Raw genomic sequence first — 19,109 nt, 5'->3', positions numbered from 1 at the left:
CAGTCAGTCAGCATTCTGCCCTCCCCACTTAGGTTGGGCGGCCTGATCTTTCTTAGTTATCTTGCTTTTGATGTGTTTGAAAAGCTTCTAGCTTTTAGTTCCAACAAATTACTGTTTCTTGCTTTGCCTTGCCACCTTATGGCTATGTTTTAACTTGTCTGTCTGTTTTCCTTGAGAGAACCTGTGGGGTTTGTTTAAAAGAGGGAGGTCTTTTGTTCTAATTGCCACCTTTAATCAACTGCTGAGTCTTACTGGATTTTTTTTTTTTTGTCCTTTCAGGATCTTTTTTTTTAAGTGTCTTGTCACTTCTCCTTTTGTACCACAAATGAGCACTTTATCCTTTCAGTTTTTTCTTTTAACTTATTTTTAACCAGTTTCCCCTTTTCTCTGCAGTTGCCTTAGGCTTCAGCTGATCACCTGTAGGTTCCTGTATTTCTGTTGTGTGCTATGCCTTAAAATCTGATGAAATCTAGTATAATGTGCCTGACTAGGCAAGATCTTTGTTGTTACCACATTCTTTAAGCCACTGTGGATGGAGGACCTTATAGTGTGTCCTTGCTGCCCTAGGAGTTCAGCTACTTCACTGACAGTTTACAGGGAACTTCATAGGGATCATCAAGTCCACACAGAATACAGAAGAAGGGACTAGGAAGCAATCTTAACTGGCAGGATAGACGCTTCTTGTTTCATCCACCCCTTTTTCCAAAGAAAATTAATACTACACAACACAAAATCAATGATGTCATATTGTATGATACAACGCTATATTGAATACCCTATTACATAATAATTGATGAGACCTGCAATACCTGATCTCTAAGTCAGGCTGAACTTGGATTTAAATCCCTGCAGCATGCAGGAGTTCATCTGGATTTTTGCTCTGGTTTCAGCTGTAACAGTTATTTTTCTTCCTAGTAGCTGGTGCAGGGCTCTGTCTTGGCTTTAGCCTGACAGCAATACTGATAACACACCGATGTTTTAGTTGTTGCTAAGTAGTGCTTACCTTGATGAAGGACCTTTCAGTCTCTCATGCTCTGCCAGTGAAGAGGGACACAAGAAGCCGGGAGGGAGCAGAGACAGGACACCTGACCCAAACTAGCCAAAGGGGTATTCCATACCACAGCACGTCATGGCCAGTATATAAAGTCGGGGGAGTTACCTGGAAGGCCCAGATTGCTGCTCAGGTCAGGCTGGGTATTGGTTAGTGGGTGGTAAGCAATTGTATTTTCTGAGCTTTCATTTGTTCTCATTTCGTATTATTGCCATTATTGTTGTTGTTGGTATTCTTTCTATCATCACTGTATTTTACTTGAGTTATTAGGCTGTTCTTTAGTTATTCAACCCATTGATTTTGCGTTCTTCTGATTCTCCTCCCCATCCCTCCATTCCCCCCTGGAGGGGGGTGAAGTAGAGGGGTGTGAGCGAGTGGCTGTGTGGTGCTGGGTTTAAACCACAGCAGGTTTACACAGCATACATTACTATGCTAACCATAGACTGGCATCACAGGAATATCTTGTCCATTCCATTAAGATGGTTTACTGATTCACAACTACTACTAGAACATGGTTAGGAGGACTAGAATAATGAAACAGGAACAGATAAAAAAGTGAAAAATTTGAAGGAACTGACTTTAATTGCTTGCGATCACCTGTATGAGGCAATCTAGCCTTCAGCAGTCTTCAGGATTTTAAGATGCCTTTCCTATGTACCTGCGTCTTTTTGGTTTAGTTGGCTTTTTCTATTCATTTCTTCTTGCAAGGGAGAAGCTGTTCATCCAAAATCACTATGCTGTATGTCCTTGGTTTATTCATAAATGGCTTAAAAAAAAAATAGCTGTGGCAGTGTTCAAGGCCAGGTTGGACATGACTTTGAGCAACCTGGTCTAGTGGAAGGTGTCCCTGCCCTTGGTAGGGGGTTGGAACCAGACGACATTTAAGGTACCTTCCAACCCAAACCAGTCTATGCCTCTGCAATTGTGTGATCTAATTATTTAACGTATTTCGTACTTTGGGGCTTGCATATATATTAGTGAGCTGTTCTTCCTGATTATTTGACTTTCTCAGCCTTAGAGAGAAGAGAGAAACCCTAATCAGTAGCTTTAATGTTAAGTGCATGTTTTAATATATATTAGAATTCCTGAAGTTTGACAATTAGTTAGTGGATAAAAGAGAACTGGCTTAGTTGTTTACATTGACATTCAAAGGCCTTATAATAAGATTCTGGGAAAGAGGCTACTTAACATAAATTAAGTGGTTATTGCATGAGAGGTAACTGCCATTACAGGTCAAAATGACCATAATAAAGAGTAAAATTGAATGCAGGATTTTCATCAAAGCCAAAACGAATGTGGCATTTAGGGTTTTGTATCAATCTTGCCATTACTGTGTAGTAACTTCAGAGATGGAAAAAGGTAGTTGTAGTAAGGTAGAAAACCAGTAGATAAAAAGAATAAAGGTGGATCAAGAGAAGTTGTGAAGGCTTCATCAAACTGCTAGTTGGTGCTGCTATTAATAAAGAGCATCAAGTTAGAAGAAAAGGAAAAATGAATACTTAATTGTTTGGCATATGAAAGCTTGGGAATTTGGTTTTTTTCTTCTACCTTTCTTATGTCATACACTTAAAAATAACTTGTGTTTCCTTGGAGTGTACTTGCTTTTATACTTTGTTCTAGCCACTCTTTATAGAGAAATTTTGCCTATTGTGTAATTTCAGTATTACTTGAAGGGGACAGTTGTTCTGCTCAGGTGATTATTGATTTATTAATGTTAGTGTAATATTAATATAAATATTTATTAATAAATATGTAGTTTTTGTTCTAGATGTGTAATTTTGAAACCCTTGTTATTAGCTTTGTCGTGGTGAATGAAAATATTAAGGAATCTGAAAGTCTTTGCACTGCCTATTTTTTTCCTTGTGTTCTTTTATATTTTCATGTATTTGTAAAGCAAAAACAGATGGTCTGTAATGGCTAGATACCATATTTCATTCTTTGTATGTGAACCTTCTTTTGTGGGCTCTTCATTATGGTTCTTCAGAGTTAAGAGCATAATTATTACAGGATTTCTTGCTTAAAAAAGTGATGATTCTGCTTAGTTTTCTCAGCTTGTCCTGCTTACCGTGTTTCTTTGGTTTGTTCAAGGGCGCTGGGAGTTTCAGTGACAGACTATACATTTGAAGACTGTCAGTTAGCTTTGGCTGAAGGACAACTTCGTCTGCCTTCGGACACGTGTCTTTTAGAATTTGCAAAACTTGTAAGAAGCCTTGGGTGAGCATATACGATATTTATATGTAAGATGCATCTTTACTATATATCTATGTTTATATGGTTTTTCCCCTCATATAATAATACTGCATTATGGATATATATGGAATGCTTTTCTATTACAATTGAGGAAACACTAATGCAAAATTAAACCAATACTGATCTCCACTTACAAGCGCCACCCCTAGATCCTCGTGAGTAGCATAGGTCATAACATTTTATTTCCACAGTCTGTCAAGTGAGCAGAGTGTGTCTGAAGTGTTCATTTCTGAACAAATCTTAAAGACACTTCCTGAAGAGTGTCCGGAATACTGTGGGATTCCTGATATTTGATATAGTTAAGTCAGTTGCCCTTTCCTGTGCCATAATGAAAAGAGAGCAGTGCTGCCATACAAGTCTTGTGACTGGAGTAACGTTATAATAGTGAGGGCAGAGGGGTCAAACTTTCTCAAGAAGCACAAAGCAGTGGTTGATCTTTTGAGTAGGTTACTGCTAAATGGACTTTCTAATGAACCTGCAGGTTAGTGTCAGTTCCCATAGTGTCAGTTCCCTCTGGCTTTACCTTTCAGAAAAGGTTCAACAAACAGTGAAAAGTTCACATAAGCCAAATAGTAGACTGCTATTTTCCAACTTTTCTCCTGTTTCTCCACTAACTGAATTTACAGCCTCATCCTATTAACTGCTTTAATACACACCCTTTTCCATTTTTTTTGTCTCCTCACCTGAAAGTAGCGAGCACAGTTTCATGGTTCCATTCTGTACTTTATTTCCTTTCATTAATTTTTCTTTCATTTTCCATCCTGTGTACATAAATAGAAAAAAAAAAAAAAAGAAGAGATATCTATTGGAGAAAAGTAATGTAGGACAACATACATTAATCATCCAGGTGACAAGCATATCGTAATTTGCTGTCAGGACCTTCATCTGATAAGACTTCTAGTAGAATAGGAGAAACTTCTAAGGGAAAGCAAAGATTCTTGCTTGTTCCAAAGGCTCTGAATTTACAGTACTAAAAAAAAGCAAACAAAAACCCCATAACAAACAAACAACCCAAACACCCCTGTCTCTTCTTAGGCAGTCGGTAATCCTGGGATTCAGTTTAATCCTCTTGTTAAATTGTCTGGCTTCTGTTTGCTCAATTTAAAGCTGTTCTTTCAAATTTTGTTTTTCTGTGTTTTTGTTTTGGCCTCCAAAAAATTGCATGCATTTGTGAGTGAGGTTTCCCACAACCCAAAATTTCTTTGTCTGGTTTGAGCAGTTGTACATTGGTAAAATATTATCTTGTCTTGATTTGGGTATGTGCCAGTAAACGGGCTATTATGGTGATACTTTCCTGGCATGATTAGATGAAGATTGTAATATGACTTCATTTCTAATGCATGTTTGATGGTGATGCAGTCATTTTGCTGCCTATTCAAAGGTTTTGAGGCCAGGGAGGCATTAAGATCATCCATTCACATCCCTAAATAACTGAAACAATAAATTTTATCCAATGGATTTTGCATCTAGTCTTAATACTTGTTTCTAAGCAATAATGTACCTTCTGTGTAGCATCCAGTTTTAAATGCAAGAGTTCTATAGTAAGGCAAATCCAGACTTGTTTTTATTTTAGGTTCTTTGCGAAATCAAGTTATACCTCAGTTTGCTACATTGGATAGTTATTTCTGTTCACATTGCGCATCTACGGGATTCATTAATATTGTCTGTAAAATTTACTTGCTCTGTGCTGAGCTGGATGGGGCCCAATCCAGAAGCCATGCAGCCACAGCAGCAAGTTCTCATGCTTCATCTAATTAAGATCTTGGGCTCTGTTAACACAGCTGTACAGCTGCTGGGTCACAGCTGGCTGAAACTCATCTGTCTCCTGCTGAGCCCTGTGGTAAAATGACTGCTGTACCGATGAGATCAATTGATCATAGTCTCATCTTCTCAGATTCTGCGTTTGTTAGTCCTCAGGCACTTATGCTTCTCTTGAGCCTGATAATCTGTGTCTGAACAATATGCTGATCACTGTGCTGTATGTAGCCTTTATTGTAGCTTTTATACATTGTAAATCTTCTGCTTCATTTGATTGTTTATTCCACAGTTAATTACCCCACTGTTTAAAGTGATCATCTACTTTGACTGGATCTATTACCATGTTTGAGACATTGAAGCTTGTTTGGACTTTGCCTCTTATGAGAGACTTCTTCAGATATCTTCTCATTCAGAAAATGTTAATCCAGTATAATTGGGTCTCATCTCTGTCTTTTTGTCTTTAACAATGGGCAGCAATTTATTTTGGAATTCTTTTTGGATCCTTAATTACTTCCTTTGCTTTCTTGAGCCTGAGTGTTCGGAGATCTATAACAAGAGTAAGCCTCTGGAGGATGTTGTCCGTGTGTATTCATGATAAGATCAATACTGTCCATTACAGGAGGTGATCACAGATCAGACATAATATAGTAAATACCAACCATGATAGTCCCTGCCCTGTGGATCAAGGCAGGGTTTTCCAGAGTATTTGGAGGGTCAGTTTTGCAGCTGTTCAGTTTCTTTTCTCCATTATGCAAAAAGTAGCATGGAACTACACCAGCATACATAGAACTGAATGTATTGTGCTTTTCTGGCTTAGGGCATCTTTCTCTGAGCTTGCAGCTTACAGTTACTAGCTACAGGATCCAGCTGTTCTTATGCAACTTCCAGCTCTGAGAGACACTAGAAGGTTTTTTTTTCAGGTTCTCAGTGTGCAAGAAAGGAGTTTGTTTTCAAATAGTCAAATGCAGCTAAAACTAGCTTTAAGGAGGTAAGACATCTCACTGGCTAAAAATAGTGGTAATTATGCTGAAAATACCCTACCTTCAGGGATCTGGTTTTCCTTGTGAAGTCTGCTGTGAAGGATTTAGTGTTCAGACCTGTTAATCTTGAAAAATGTGCTTTCCATCTTCAGGGACTCAGAATGAGAATGACTTTTGGTTCTGTCTACTGCACATTGGCCTAAAAAATGAAGCCAAACACCACAGCAGCAAATAATATTATGTATTGTAAAGCCTAGATGCTGCATGGAAGCCATTAGGCAAACAAGCATGATTTCATGAGCAAAGGCATCCTCTGTTGGCTTTCTAGCTTTTAATAGTCTCTATTGGACTAAAAGTAACAATTTTAAAGGCATTGAGACATTCAAAACTATTTCACAAATTGGTTCAAAACCTACTGTGGGATTTGGGACATTTGGCTTCAGAAGACTCTCAGCACAGTAGGTCATGGTCATCCATACATCAATTACTTTCTGATTCTGAAAGGGCTAGAAGGAAGTGAGCCTACCTTGAATTACCAGAAATACAATGCAGTCATACTCAGGCTGAAGCAGTAAGTTTGTCTCACTAATCCACTGACTCTTCTTGAGATTGGCTTGCATCTCTTTCTCTATATTGACAAAATGCAAACCCCAAGATGTCTGTAAGATTCATGGTAAGCCATGTGCAAAGTTTTGCCTTCAGACTTTAGCTTTTCAGACTTGATTGACTGGCAAAGAGATCATTTCACAAGTCTCAAATACTACCTCATCAAACAAGTACTCCCTCAGTACTAGAAGATTAATTTTGAGTCAATTCATTGCAAATCAAATGTCTCTGATTTAGAGACAGATGTTAGACTGCATATTCTCTGTCAGTAGTGGCTTATCTCAAGGGAGGATTCAGTTGCCAGCTGTCTTCATCCTACAGTTACAATCCATTTTGGCTACTACAGTGGGGATGTATTATCTGTGGAGACTTCTTACATGTAACCTTGCATGTGGAAAGCTGAGTTGTTCATGCATCTTGAATCCTCCATGGTTTTCTTTGTCATTGTTCCTGCTACTTCTCTGCTTGATCATGGAAAATGAATTTCTGCAGAGGAGTATTCTGCTGCTCTTTTTATACTGTCTAGGGACCAAAACTTAAAATAGGTGCTTTAATGCCATGATGGAGAACATATGAATATTCTGTAGGGACCATGGGTCTCTGGAAGAATTCTTGCATGTTTGGCTCTTATAATTGCGAAATATGGTGCTTGGCATTGTTTAGTTAGTAAACTTTGACGAGTCATTTAAGCGATGGCAGAGAGAATGGTAGTTGTGTTTTTGCGTAAAAGCAGTAATTTTTAGGAAGGCTCAGTTCAAGAAGTGATCATGATCTGGAGCCGATGTATCAGATAATCTTCCTACCACAAATGCTCTTATCTTTTCTCAGAAGCTCCTGAGAATGCTGATATTAAGTATTTTTATTCATTCTTGTCACTGAGAGGAAGCTGCTGATGAGTCCCAGCTGCAGTCTGGTAGCAATTCTGGAGTGAGCTTCTGAGTTCTGTAAATAACTGCTTTTCCTTGTCTGCAGCAGCAAACAGCAAACCAGGCAACTGCAGAATAATATTGCAAAAGAACGTATTGGTCTTTTTTGTCTTCAGACTGGAATGCTTGGATGTCCTCTAAGTCAGTTCAGAGGAAACCTGTTAGTCAAGATTTCACTGCTGTTGTAGTAGGGAGGGAATTTCCTTTTCCCCCATGTACTAAGAGCACCATATATCATATTCGTAGTAAGACTTTGTTTCACAAAACAAACAGGAAGCTTGAATTCAGGGTTGGGAGGATGGCAAAAAAACCTCAAACAAAAAGAACCAGCAACCATGCTGCAGCACCATGCAGTAGATCTCTGCCATTCATTCACTCATCAGTCAGAATCTGGTTTTGTAATTGGAAGCACTGGGGAAATTTATGTAGTTGTTTAGGTCACCTCATAACGGTGTCCAGCTCCAGACTGAGTGTGAAGAACGGGGACTGGCAAACAGGATTAGCTGTATAATCGCTATTATGTAATCCCTGATTTATTGTAGGCAAGATGCATCAGGTCTTTCCTGTTCAGAGACATTAGTAAATTTGGAAGCTTAATTGGTTTATGTTACTGTCCTATAATACAGCCATATTCAGGTGACCTAAATCCCACCTAGTTCCTCATGCCTGATATTTATTAGCTAGTTCTAATAATGATGGTGTTTCTTGTCCATGTTGAACAGCTTACAAGCAGTAATCAAGGTAGAATAGCAGTTACCAAGGTAGAGTAAAGAACACAAGTTTAAGACTAGAGTTCCTAAGACCTCCCGGTAATTTCTGATACAGTTCAAGAACTAATTGGAGCCTTAAAATTACATTATTAATACATAATTTTATCATGTTGCTTAGTAATTATGATTCTAGATTTTGTAATGTTTTACTGCAATATCATCCACTATTTACTTGGTATAGTGAATTTTGTATTGTTAAAATTGGGTTTATTTTTAAAATGTGCAAAAATAATACTCTTTCTAGGCTGAAGCCAGAAACACTTGAAGATGATCTTGATAAATATGCTGCAAGTGCCATGAAAATGAAAAAAGAAAAGATTGATCTTAAAGACTTTTCAGCATACTTGGAATTTCCAGTTTCACAGACATTAGAAAGTATGTTTGCACTTTTTGATGAGGTAAGAAGCAACATCATGTTTAAAAATTCTACTACTTAAACTTTGCTTTAGCCTAATTCATTTCCAGTTGAGTTCACTGAGGTCTGATTTGGGCTAGTGTTTTTTGAGCACTTCACCACAGTATTTGCCTACTACATTTCCTTGTCATCAGAGTAAGAGCACCTATTATCAAGCAAATAAGGCATTCATTGAGGTAGAAGTTAAAAGGAGCATTAGCTGGACAAAACTGATTTTCTCTTTAGGTGCAAAATACAAAGAGAAAGAAACCTTTGCTGCTGCTTGTTGCAACTGAATGCAATGCTGTTATTTTACTTAACCTTGTAAATAAATCACTTGTTCTTCTAGGGTGCCTGAAACCTGAAGGACCTAGGAACTTGGCAGATGAGCCAGTTCTTCATTCATCAGGCAATCAGTCAGAATGGGGAAATGACTATTATTTTTATCTGGATGAGGTGCTGATTGGACCAAGAGGTGGATATGTGCACAGATGTCATGTGTTCAGGGCTTAAATTAGGCTATGTTGTGTTGTGGTTCTCCAGTTTTAATTTCTACCTGGTAATTCAGATGGTTTAATGTAAAAAATCTTGAATATGCAAGTGAAGGGTGACAGTGGCAGCACTGTCTTCTGAAAAGATTTGAATTATCACTTCTGACTGAGACTCTGAAAAGGTTCTGCAGAGCTTTGGTGACCTAAGTTCTTGCCCTGATGTAATTCCATTTCAGTGAGACTTCTTTGCGGTGGCATATGTAACTGTTATGTAAGTGATCTTTCTGAATATTCTGCATCTTTATCAACTGTTGGTTATTTATGAACATTCAGACAAATTGCAGTATTTTGAGGTGAGGTTTTCCTTCACAGAATGAAGAAGGCATAATTGACATTCGGGAATTTGTCATTGCTCTGTCAGTTGTTTGCAAGCCATCCAAAACTCTGGAAACAATTCAGTTGGCATTTCAGGTAAGCAGCGTTTTCAGCCTCTTTGTAGTTTACGTATCTTTAGAAGTTATTAATACTGCCATTAGACTTAACAGAAGCTCGTTTCACATGCCCTTTTAATACCTAATTACATTTTAAAATAACAGTAATGAAAAATCAGATTAAGAGTTCATGTTCAGAGGGAATTCACTGCAAGTTTATGTAAAATTATGGAAGTCTGCAGTTTGAAGTTGCTCTCTGTGGAGCTCTGGTAGAATCCTTTTCAGCACATTGAAACGTGCTGAAAATCTGAAGTCCTTTGTATTGATTCCCCTAAACTAAAGGCTAATGAGTTGTGCTTACTACTTGTTAAAATGTTTCAATCAAATTTCATTTTTCAAGTTAGTAAAATATTTAAAAACTTTTCCTACATCTTAATAGAGTTTTGGTTTTGCTTTGGTTTGTTTTGTTTTATTTTTACCCCCTTTTATCTTCCTGTTAAGATTTTCTTCCCTCTTAACCATGTTTCTGTGTTAGTCCTGCAGTCTCTGCCCAGACTTTATGCCTCCCAAAAGTGCTACTGATCTTGTTTTTCTGTCCTCAGTGGTTTGTCGTAGCATCAGCATAGATGGTTAATGCAGGCTTTTTGGTAAAGTGACAGCAGCAATACTTTAATGCTTGCCATTCCTGTGGGTTTGTCTGACACCTTGAATTATTGCTTATTAATTCCTTCAATATTTATATTTCAGCATGCAAGCTGCTGCATCCTGCATCATCTTTTCCCTTTGCCTTGATCTCTTTAGTGTCTTTAGTGTTACTAAAACTGAAAAGTGCTAAACTTTGATGCTGTCTTCATTAGTGAATGAATGGAATTGAGAGCATTAAGCTGGATGGTTCTACCTGGCAGCCTTATTTTCTGAGTAGATGTTTTCAAGGTCTTCAGCATAAGTGTATTATTCTCTTAACTATGTTTTGTTAAAGAAATGAGGCTCCTGTGAATGTTTAGTGTCCAGATCTATCATTCTTACCCTTTTGTCAATATAAAAAAAAATTGACAAAGGAGGAAGGAACAAAAATATTTAGTTCCTACAGACATTTGGGAAAATCTGCCTCTAATAGCTGTTAACCTACTGCTGCTTCTGAGGGAAAAGCAGAAAGGTCTCTGCCCTTACTCCATTTGATCTATATAATGGCATAGAGAAATGCTCAGGTGCTGTTTAGTCAACTCTGTGTCTTCATATTAAAATGAACAAGACTAAAGTAAACCTGAAGGTGGCTTTTGGGCAGTATTTCAGTAAAATTTAGCTGTTGTCATGCATAATGTGCAATGTACTTTACCATTTTAGGGAAGAAAAAAGCTCAGATTGGACAGGTATTTTCCTTTGGAAGCACCTAAATTTAATACAGCTGTTCAGTTCATAATACATAATTTTGAGTTCTCTCAAAAGTATAAAATTTACTTATAAAATATAAAGTTAACTGTAGAACTGCAAAGAAGTTCTGTGCATGTATTAAAAAGGTGAAGCGTTCAGCAAGGGGAAGCAGGTATGCACATTTTATCCTATTAGTGGTGATTGGAAGGGTCAAAAAGAGCCCTGAGCTGAGGAAATTTTGCTCACAGCGTTCTAGTAAAAATGGAAAGAGAGGGTATTTTTAATCTTGTCCCGTGTCCTGGGTTTGCGTACAGTAAGGTATTCACACGGTTTATTGAGAGCCAGTGAAGGATCTAGCCAGTTCATAAATGTGCGGCTTGATACAAGTGCTGTCCTCTGCCATGTGCTATTTCTTGAAAAGCACTTTGTCATTTGCTTTTAGTGATAAAGTGCAATGTTTCACATATATCTCCTGACTCTCTTGGAGTTTAGACACACAAATCAGTGGACTAATAATTACTCAGTTACACATCTGCAAAGCATGTTAGTGTTAAACCATCTTGTCTCTGAATACTGCTGAAATTCCAGTGGTTATATGTGTAAACATAGGGTTTTTTCTGAACGTAGCGAGCTTTGCTTTCTAAGCATACACAGGTGAACTAATAATCAATGCTATCTTTTACCCAGACTAATCAGAAATCCTTAGTAGATCACTTGAATCTGAGAGTGACTAGAATTTCCAATGCCAAGCTTTAATTTTGCATAACTACTTAGTTATGTGGTTCTGTTTATAGGAGTAGCATTCAGTTATGCAGCGATTTATCTTGTCTTGATTCATAGATGTACCAGTCAGAAAACGGAACTATAACAGAAGAGGATTTAGCTTATATTCTGAAGACTGCCATGGGTGTGTCACAGATTAATGTTACGCATCTTTTTAAAGCTGTAGATGAAGAAGAAAAAGGAAAGATTACTTATGGTGAGTATTTTGGGTGGCATTTTGCGACAGCTCAGATCCAAAGTTGTCTGAACTCATGTTGATACACAAACCAGTAAATTTTATTAAACTTTACCATTTTTAGTTGACTTGTTGACTTTAATAATGCTAAAAGCACTGCAAACAAAGAAAATTTACATTGGAAAAAAATGAGTTTCACCTTTATCAAATGTGATGCCTGCATATTTTCAGAGATTTTCCTTAACACATTAAATCAGGCAATACCTGGATCTCTTTCAGAATGTTCTGTTTTGTGACTTCTATGTATGTGAATATATGTCTTTAAGAAATCTGTCTTAGCTCTGTCCTGTTGCTTTGTCTCTTTTATCTCTTCCCCACTATTTCTGCCCTTACAGAACGTAGAGTGATATAATACTTTCTGCTCCTATAATCATTTCTCAGCCTGTTTAAAAATAAGTCACAAGTGTATGTGGGGGGCAAAAAGCGGGTATTAACCAGGCTGCTCAATATGTAGCCTGTAATGCAGGTGAGATGGAGGCGAGAAAGTTGCATTTAAAAATGGTGAGATCTGGGTGAATAGATTATGCTGTGAATTAAAGTGCTTGAGTGTTACTTCAGATTATTCATCATTTATGCAGTAAGGTTCTAAATTTAGTTGTATCATGTAAGTACGAACTGAGTTGTTGATAGCCAACATAACGCATATCTCCAGTAAAAGTGCTTATGACATGCCATGTTCTAGTGGCTTTCCTTCAGGATAATCAACATGTGTTTAATTTGTAAAAAATCTTACAAATTAAGACATCAATGCTGGTAAATGCTACACTAATAATTTCTATGTTTCGATATATATGTAAAGTGTCAACTACAGAACTATTTTAGTTATTGGAATGAGTATTATGGACACTGTCCTCCCCTATTTCCTGACTGCTATGTCTTGTCTCCTTGATTCCTGCATACTACCCCTTTCCTTTTTGTACCTCTGATCTGCCATGTCCCCAGCATTTCCTGGTGCGTCCTTGTCGTGGTTCAAACCGAGCCACACAGCTCATTCACTCACTCCCCCCAACTTTTTCCTTCCCCACCCCCCCTCCCTGCTCCCTGAGGGATGGGGAGGAGAATTGAGGGAATGTAACTCCCACAGGCTGAGATAAGAACAGCCCAGTAACTAAGGTATAACACAAATCACTGCTGCTACCACCAGTGATAATAATGATAAGAGAAAATAACAAGAGAAGATAATACAATACCACTGCCGCAGGAGTTCGACCTCCCCCCAAAGTGCCCGTGCCCTTCCGGGTAACTCCCAGTTACATCCTGGGCATGACGTGCTGTGGTATGGAATACCTCTTTGGCTAGTTTGGGTCAGGTGTCCTGTCTCTGCTTCCTCCCGGCCTCCCCTCCTCCCTGGCAGAGCATGAGGCTCAGAAAGTCCTTGGTCAGAGTAAACATTACTTAGCAACAGCTAAAACCATCGGTGTTATCAGCGCTGTTCCCAGGCTGAAAGTCAAAACACAGCGCTGCACCAGCTACTAAGAAGGAGAAAAACTGACTCCTACTGCTGAACCCAGGACAATCCTATGCTATTGCCTTTTTCCTGCCTATCTCTGTTGCTCCTTGTCCCTGAACTCATTTGAACAGTGACTCAACTCTTCCCCCATATTCAAAAATACCAGCACAGAATCTTAAGGTGGTAAGCCTAGCAGAATACTAATTCTGGCACGCTCCATTGTTTGAGAATAGCTAAATTTGAAATAGTGTACAGGTGAACTCAGGCCAGTTCATGTGAGTTAGCAAAGAATTTGTAGTTGAATATTCATCTGTAATAGCACTTAATTGTATTTAAGTCTGCACTTTTCCCTACATGATCATGGTGTGTTCTCATCACAATAAAATCTGGACCACTGAGACACAGCAGTGGACACTGTAGTGCTTAACTCTCATTTTCACTGTTTTATTTCCTGTAGTCCAGAGTAGTCTCCTGCAAGGCTACACAAAGTATGATGGGGGTTACATAATTTCTTTGAAACTTTGCTTGGATCTTTTTCTTATAGAAGTGCTCATTGTATATTACAAGCATTGCACTCAGATTCTAACATATATGAAAGCTTAATAGCGAGAATAAACGTCTAGTTTATTGTGGTAGAGAATTAGAAGATGAAAGTAAACTTTCATTATTGCATTTCTTCCTTCAAAATTCCTGCCATAAATAACCAGTCTCTTGCCTTTCCTACGCATATGACTCCACATACTTGGTTTCTTGCACTTAAATGCTGAGAAGGGAGAGGTGGAAAACTTTCAGACTACACCTTTTCTGAAGGCTTTATTCAGTCAAGTTCTAAGAAATCAGAACTTTGTATCTGGTAAAAGAGTACTGACATTACTTTGGATACATATGGCAGAGGGGTCTGCTTACAGGCTCCTTCTTTCTAGCCTGTTGGAGTGTGAAGCAGGAATGTTAAGTCTTCAGTCTTACTTGGAAGACCAACAGCAACAAAAAAATCCAAAGTAGCAAACCTGAGTTGCTGCACGTATAGCAGAGTCCTTGAAGCCAGAGATCTCATCCCAAAGGAAAAGCCCAGGTAAACAGAATGACCAACAGCAAAATCAAGATTGTATAATTAGCCTGATAATCTTGGATTGGAATTGTTAGAAGTCTGGATCTTTGTCACATCTTTAAAAATACACTAGTTGTCAAAGATCTGTGTATCAGTTCTCTAAAGCAGTGTGCTCTTGGCTAACCTGCTTAGATACACCTTTATTCCAGAGCTGCTCCGCTCAGTGTGATCTGGAAACAGGCATGATTTCTCAGTCTTAAAATGATTCTGGAGAATTTGAATAGGTTCTGTAGGTTGGCATCGCAAATTCTAGGATACTCTCCACCTGTTCTTGGTAGACAAATGGTGACTGTGAAAATGTTCCGAAGTCTGCCTTGCTTGATGGTAACAACAAGAAGAGGGGGATTTGCAGTATTGTGAATATCTCTGTGGATGAATGGAGAGAGAAGGAAGAATTGTTTGTTCTTTAAAATGTAGTACCTTTGCCTGTATTATCTACAGGATTATCCTATTAAGTTTGTGTACATTAATTACATAGCTGAGGTGGAATGAAAACTAGGAGGTTCATGAACACAGAGCTTCTATCAGGAGCTCATCAATGTTTACAAATATGTAAAGGGTAGGTGTCAGGATGATGGAGCTAGGCTTTTTTCAGTGATATCCAGTGATAGGACAAGGGGCAATGGGTGTAAACTGGAACATAGGAAGTTCCACGTTAACATCAGGAAGAACTTCTTTACTGTAAGAGTGACAGAGCACTGGAACAGGTTGCCCAGGGGGGTTGTGGAGTCTCCTACACTGGAGATATTCAAGGCCCGCCTGGACAAGTTCCTGTGTGATGTACTGTAGGTTACCCTGCTCTTGCAGGGGGGTTGGACTAGATGATCTTTTTAGGTCCCTTCCAACCCTTGGGATTCTGTGATTCTGTGATTCTGTGAGCATCAAGTATTATGAGGGTGTTGCAAAGGCAGGAGAAAAACCTCTTCGTACTGTACATATGCATACTTGATGCAAAAACATAGTCTTAAAGAACTCCACTTTGGGGTCTTCTTTTTGTATTTTTCCTCTTAGCAGGGTTAGGAAGCAAAGTTACTTTTTCCCCAAGTAAATGACTATGGTTATCTTTTTCTCCAGTCTCATGCTTCACAATTGTTTTAAGCTTGACTCCAAGATAAGACCTGTGATTAGAAGTAAAGCTGAAATAGCTCATCTGAATGCATCATTCTTCCTCCATCACCTTGTCTCACGTTTCTGATGAAGGAGGCAAATGGGATCCAAGCACTTTTCCTTGGGCTCTGCTATGCACAGGCTTGATAAATACTCCTTAATATCCTCAGGAGTTTTTTAAGTAAGACCCAAAATGTCTACTTCCTGAGCTCTACCAGGAATGACTACCACCACTGTTGAGTATTCTAAATATAAAAGAACACTCTACTTTCTTTTCTTGAAAAAGGTCAGATACATCACATCGTTTGCTATGAGATTGCAGTTAGAAAAAAATGTTGAACTTGCATTAAAAATCTTTGCTGTATATATTTTCAAACATTTAAGTTGGTGGTTTTTTCCATGAAGGCCTTTATCATTTAGATGATCAATCAACCTTTTGTGCATACAGGTTTTTCAACAAAGATTGTACTGTTGTTTTTCATGGCCTGAACATCTTCAGCTTTTATTGCAGCTACAGGGTCCAGTACTTTAGATCCATATAAACTGTGGATGAAAGATGCATGCTTTTTCGCTTTCAGGGTTAAGTTGTTTATTTCATTCTCCCCACCTCTCCCTTTTGCAACAGTTCAGAAGCGGGGTTGACCTACCAGTTGAGTGCTGCTGTGAAACAGTTGACATTCCCTTGCCCTTTGCAGTATTGAGGAAAACATGTCATCTGAAACAAAGAAGGGTCTCAGGGAGGGAAAGCTGTGGTAGTTCCCTTCTTCCACACCAGCCCAGTTGTACCAGGGATTCATGCCTCTGAAAAGGTACTTCAGCTGGCATCTGTGCTGCGCTCCAGGGAACTCACGGATTGCCTGATGACAAACTCTTCTGGGATAACACTGTGAATTTGAGTGGGCTGTGTGTGATATACTGTAGGTGATGGAGTTGGTGATAATGTTTTCCAGTATCAGTTTACATTATAAGTATAACCACTTGTGACTGGGATCCTGTACAGTATCTTGTGTTCAAATTATGCCTGTATAAACAGTCATATGGGCAAGTTGTGACAAGGCTTCAATGTCTGATTTTTAACACAAAATCGTATTTCTTGATGTTAAGGATTCTTCCCCCTGCCCCAAGAGCTGATCTTGTTCTTTTTTTTTGCCTTCTTTAGTATCAAACATTAAAATTTGAGGGTTTTTTTCCCAATGTATTACAAATTAATTATCTTCTCACAATAATATTCTCCAAATTATTAGGACTTTCAACATGCTGTCATCTCGAAAGAGGAAGGCAGCAAGGTCAGCTGGTGTTAGGCTGAAGAGAATTATGAGTGCAAAGCATTAAAGGGGATGTTTGCAAAAGTCTGCCTGGATTTTAAGAAATTACTACTCTTGCTGTTTGGTGTTCCTCAGCTGGAGGGCTCCTACCCTTCCCCCAGTGAACAGTGGGATGTTATGTCAGGACATGGGGTGCTCCTTATGCGTTTTAATGCAAATGTGAGTCTGTTTATTCCTTCACCGTACATCTAAGCTTTGGTCTGAAGCGTGTTAGGAGGGCTTAGATAACCTTTTGCAGCGTCTTGGCTCTGGGGATGTGGTAAACTGCTGCTGAGAAACTAAAACAGGCTGTGGGGATAGCATTATGCTAACTGCTGCTATTTTTCTCCAAAGTGATCATGTGATTATACATGTGTAACTCTTCAAATTTAGCATCCTTCTGTTTCAAAGAGCTGGTTCTCTGTAACAACAATTTGTATTTTTTAGATGACTTCTACAGATTTGCTGAATTGCACCCACACTTTGCAGAAGACTATCTCTATGCTGATCAGATGGGAGCTGAGAGTGGCTTGGAGACTTCATCTCTTTCTGTTCCTAATGGTATCTGTACTGACTTCAGCCCTGATAGCATTGAAGATAAAAACAAGCCGCTGCAGAAGAAACTGAATTAACACTACAGCTGTTCCCTTCCTCTCCTGGTGAGAGGATTGTCTTTTCTTGGGATTTTCATAAGTCACTCCAGCTATACAGCAAATACCAGTTTTGTGTGTGAAAGTTCTCCTACTTTAATACCGTTCTTTGAATCATATGTGCTATATTTAACATGTTCCAGGTTATTTTGGGGGAGGTGTTTTTGGTTTTTTGTTGTTTTTTTTTTTTTTTTCCAAAAAGTCTTTGAAAGGCAAAAATGTGAATGTGCTTCATTATTAATGTTCATATTTAAAAGGAAGCGGCACACTTATTTATATTCCATTGGCTAGTTTCATGTACCAGGTGTCGCACAAACTGTGCATGTATAAACAAACTGTAGCTACTATGGTGTTAAGTGCACTTTGGTGATTAGTGTTTTCCCTAGTTCTGGGGATGTTTATTTGGGGCCAAACTTTGCTGTCCATCTTTGCATAGTCAGTCTTGTTGATTTCAGTGGGATTATTCTCTTGAGCAAGGCAAGCATATTTTGGCCCTTTGTTTTGGTTCCAGTGAACAGTTTGGAAACACCAATGCAAAAAACTTGCTAAGGATTACTTTTAATTTTTATTGTTGAATGACAAAATTGTTTCTTTTTCAGTCTCTTCCACGGTAGGATGAAAAGGAAAGGTTCCTTATCCCACACCCCAGCACTTTTCTACTATCATCTTCCATATGCAATTAAATGTGAATGTTTTCCAAACTGACATGCCACATACTGTTGGCAAATACATGACAAAACTGTTTGTGCTTTTCTCTTATAATCAGTTCCAGTCATGCCCACCCAGCGTTTACACAATTGTAGTTACTCTCGATTTATCAGGAATCACAGGTTTCTTTTGTGGCAAGCCTGTATACACAGATAACTTGGCATGGAACGCATTATGGAAGCTTTGTTGTATCGGCCCAAATTTCAAAAGGTTGCAGTTACTTCAGAGGCAAAGCCAGCAACAAGTTGTAGAACATCCTGAAGAAATGCTAGTTAAATTCTATAGAAACATCTGTCTATGTTATATGCAGTATATGAGCTTAAAATGGTTTAGAACCGGTTAAACAAAAGTAAACAACAACAAAAACCAAACCCACTTCTATTAGTAATGTTTCTTATCTTTCCTTCTGTAAAGCCAGATGCCTTAATTACCAACGGAGGTCTCAGAGAAAAATTCAGATTATGATAAAACCACAGAGCTTCACTGATTGGGAAATGTGACAAAAGCCTCAAGGAGTGGGAAGGACTCTGTCACAAAAATAACTCTTGATGGCAACTCTACTTCCAAACAAACCAAAAATACTTTCAGATCATTTCTCTGACTAATTTTGTAGGGCTGCGCTAAAATATGATGGCTCTGTGACTGGAAAACTGTTGAGATTTGAATCTTCCACATGTTAGAGTCATACAGATTTGGAAGGGCGGAATTTTAGCAGAAGGAAATCTGTTTGTTTGTA

At 38.5% G+C, this 19,109-nt stretch overlaps 1 protein-coding gene across 3 annotated transcripts in view; it reads left to right on the top strand.

The window, feature by feature from the left end:
* Window positions 1-18,404, top strand: part of LPCAT1 (lysophosphatidylcholine acyltransferase 1) — a 59,070-nt gene extending 40,666 nt beyond the window's left edge. For 2 of the 3 annotated variants that reach the window (XM_065667787.1, XM_065667789.1), the window contains exons 10-14: window positions 3,140-3,265; window positions 8,586-8,739; window positions 9,599-9,697; window positions 11,869-12,007; window positions 17,463-18,404. In XM_065667787.1, coding sequence (XP_065523859.1) covers window positions 3,140-3,265; window positions 8,586-8,739; window positions 9,599-9,697; window positions 11,869-12,007; window positions 17,463-17,647 — 703 coding nt within the window. In that variant the 3' untranslated portion in view covers window positions 17,648-18,404. The remainder of the gene's footprint in view (window positions 1-3,139; window positions 3,266-8,585; window positions 8,740-9,598; window positions 9,698-11,868; window positions 12,008-17,462) is intronic. The other variant, XM_065667788.1, reaches the window with a different exon arrangement.
* The last annotated feature ends 705 nt before the right edge of the window (window positions 18,405-19,109 follow it).

The sequence above is a fragment of the Lathamus discolor genome, chromosome 2 (genome assembly GCF_037157495.1).
Source record: "Lathamus discolor isolate bLatDis1 chromosome 2, bLatDis1.hap1, whole genome shotgun sequence".
In the NCBI taxonomy this organism is placed as follows: Eukaryota; Metazoa; Chordata; class Aves; order Psittaciformes; family Psittacidae; genus Lathamus; species Lathamus discolor.
This window is presented reverse-complemented; position numbering and strand designations above follow the sequence as displayed.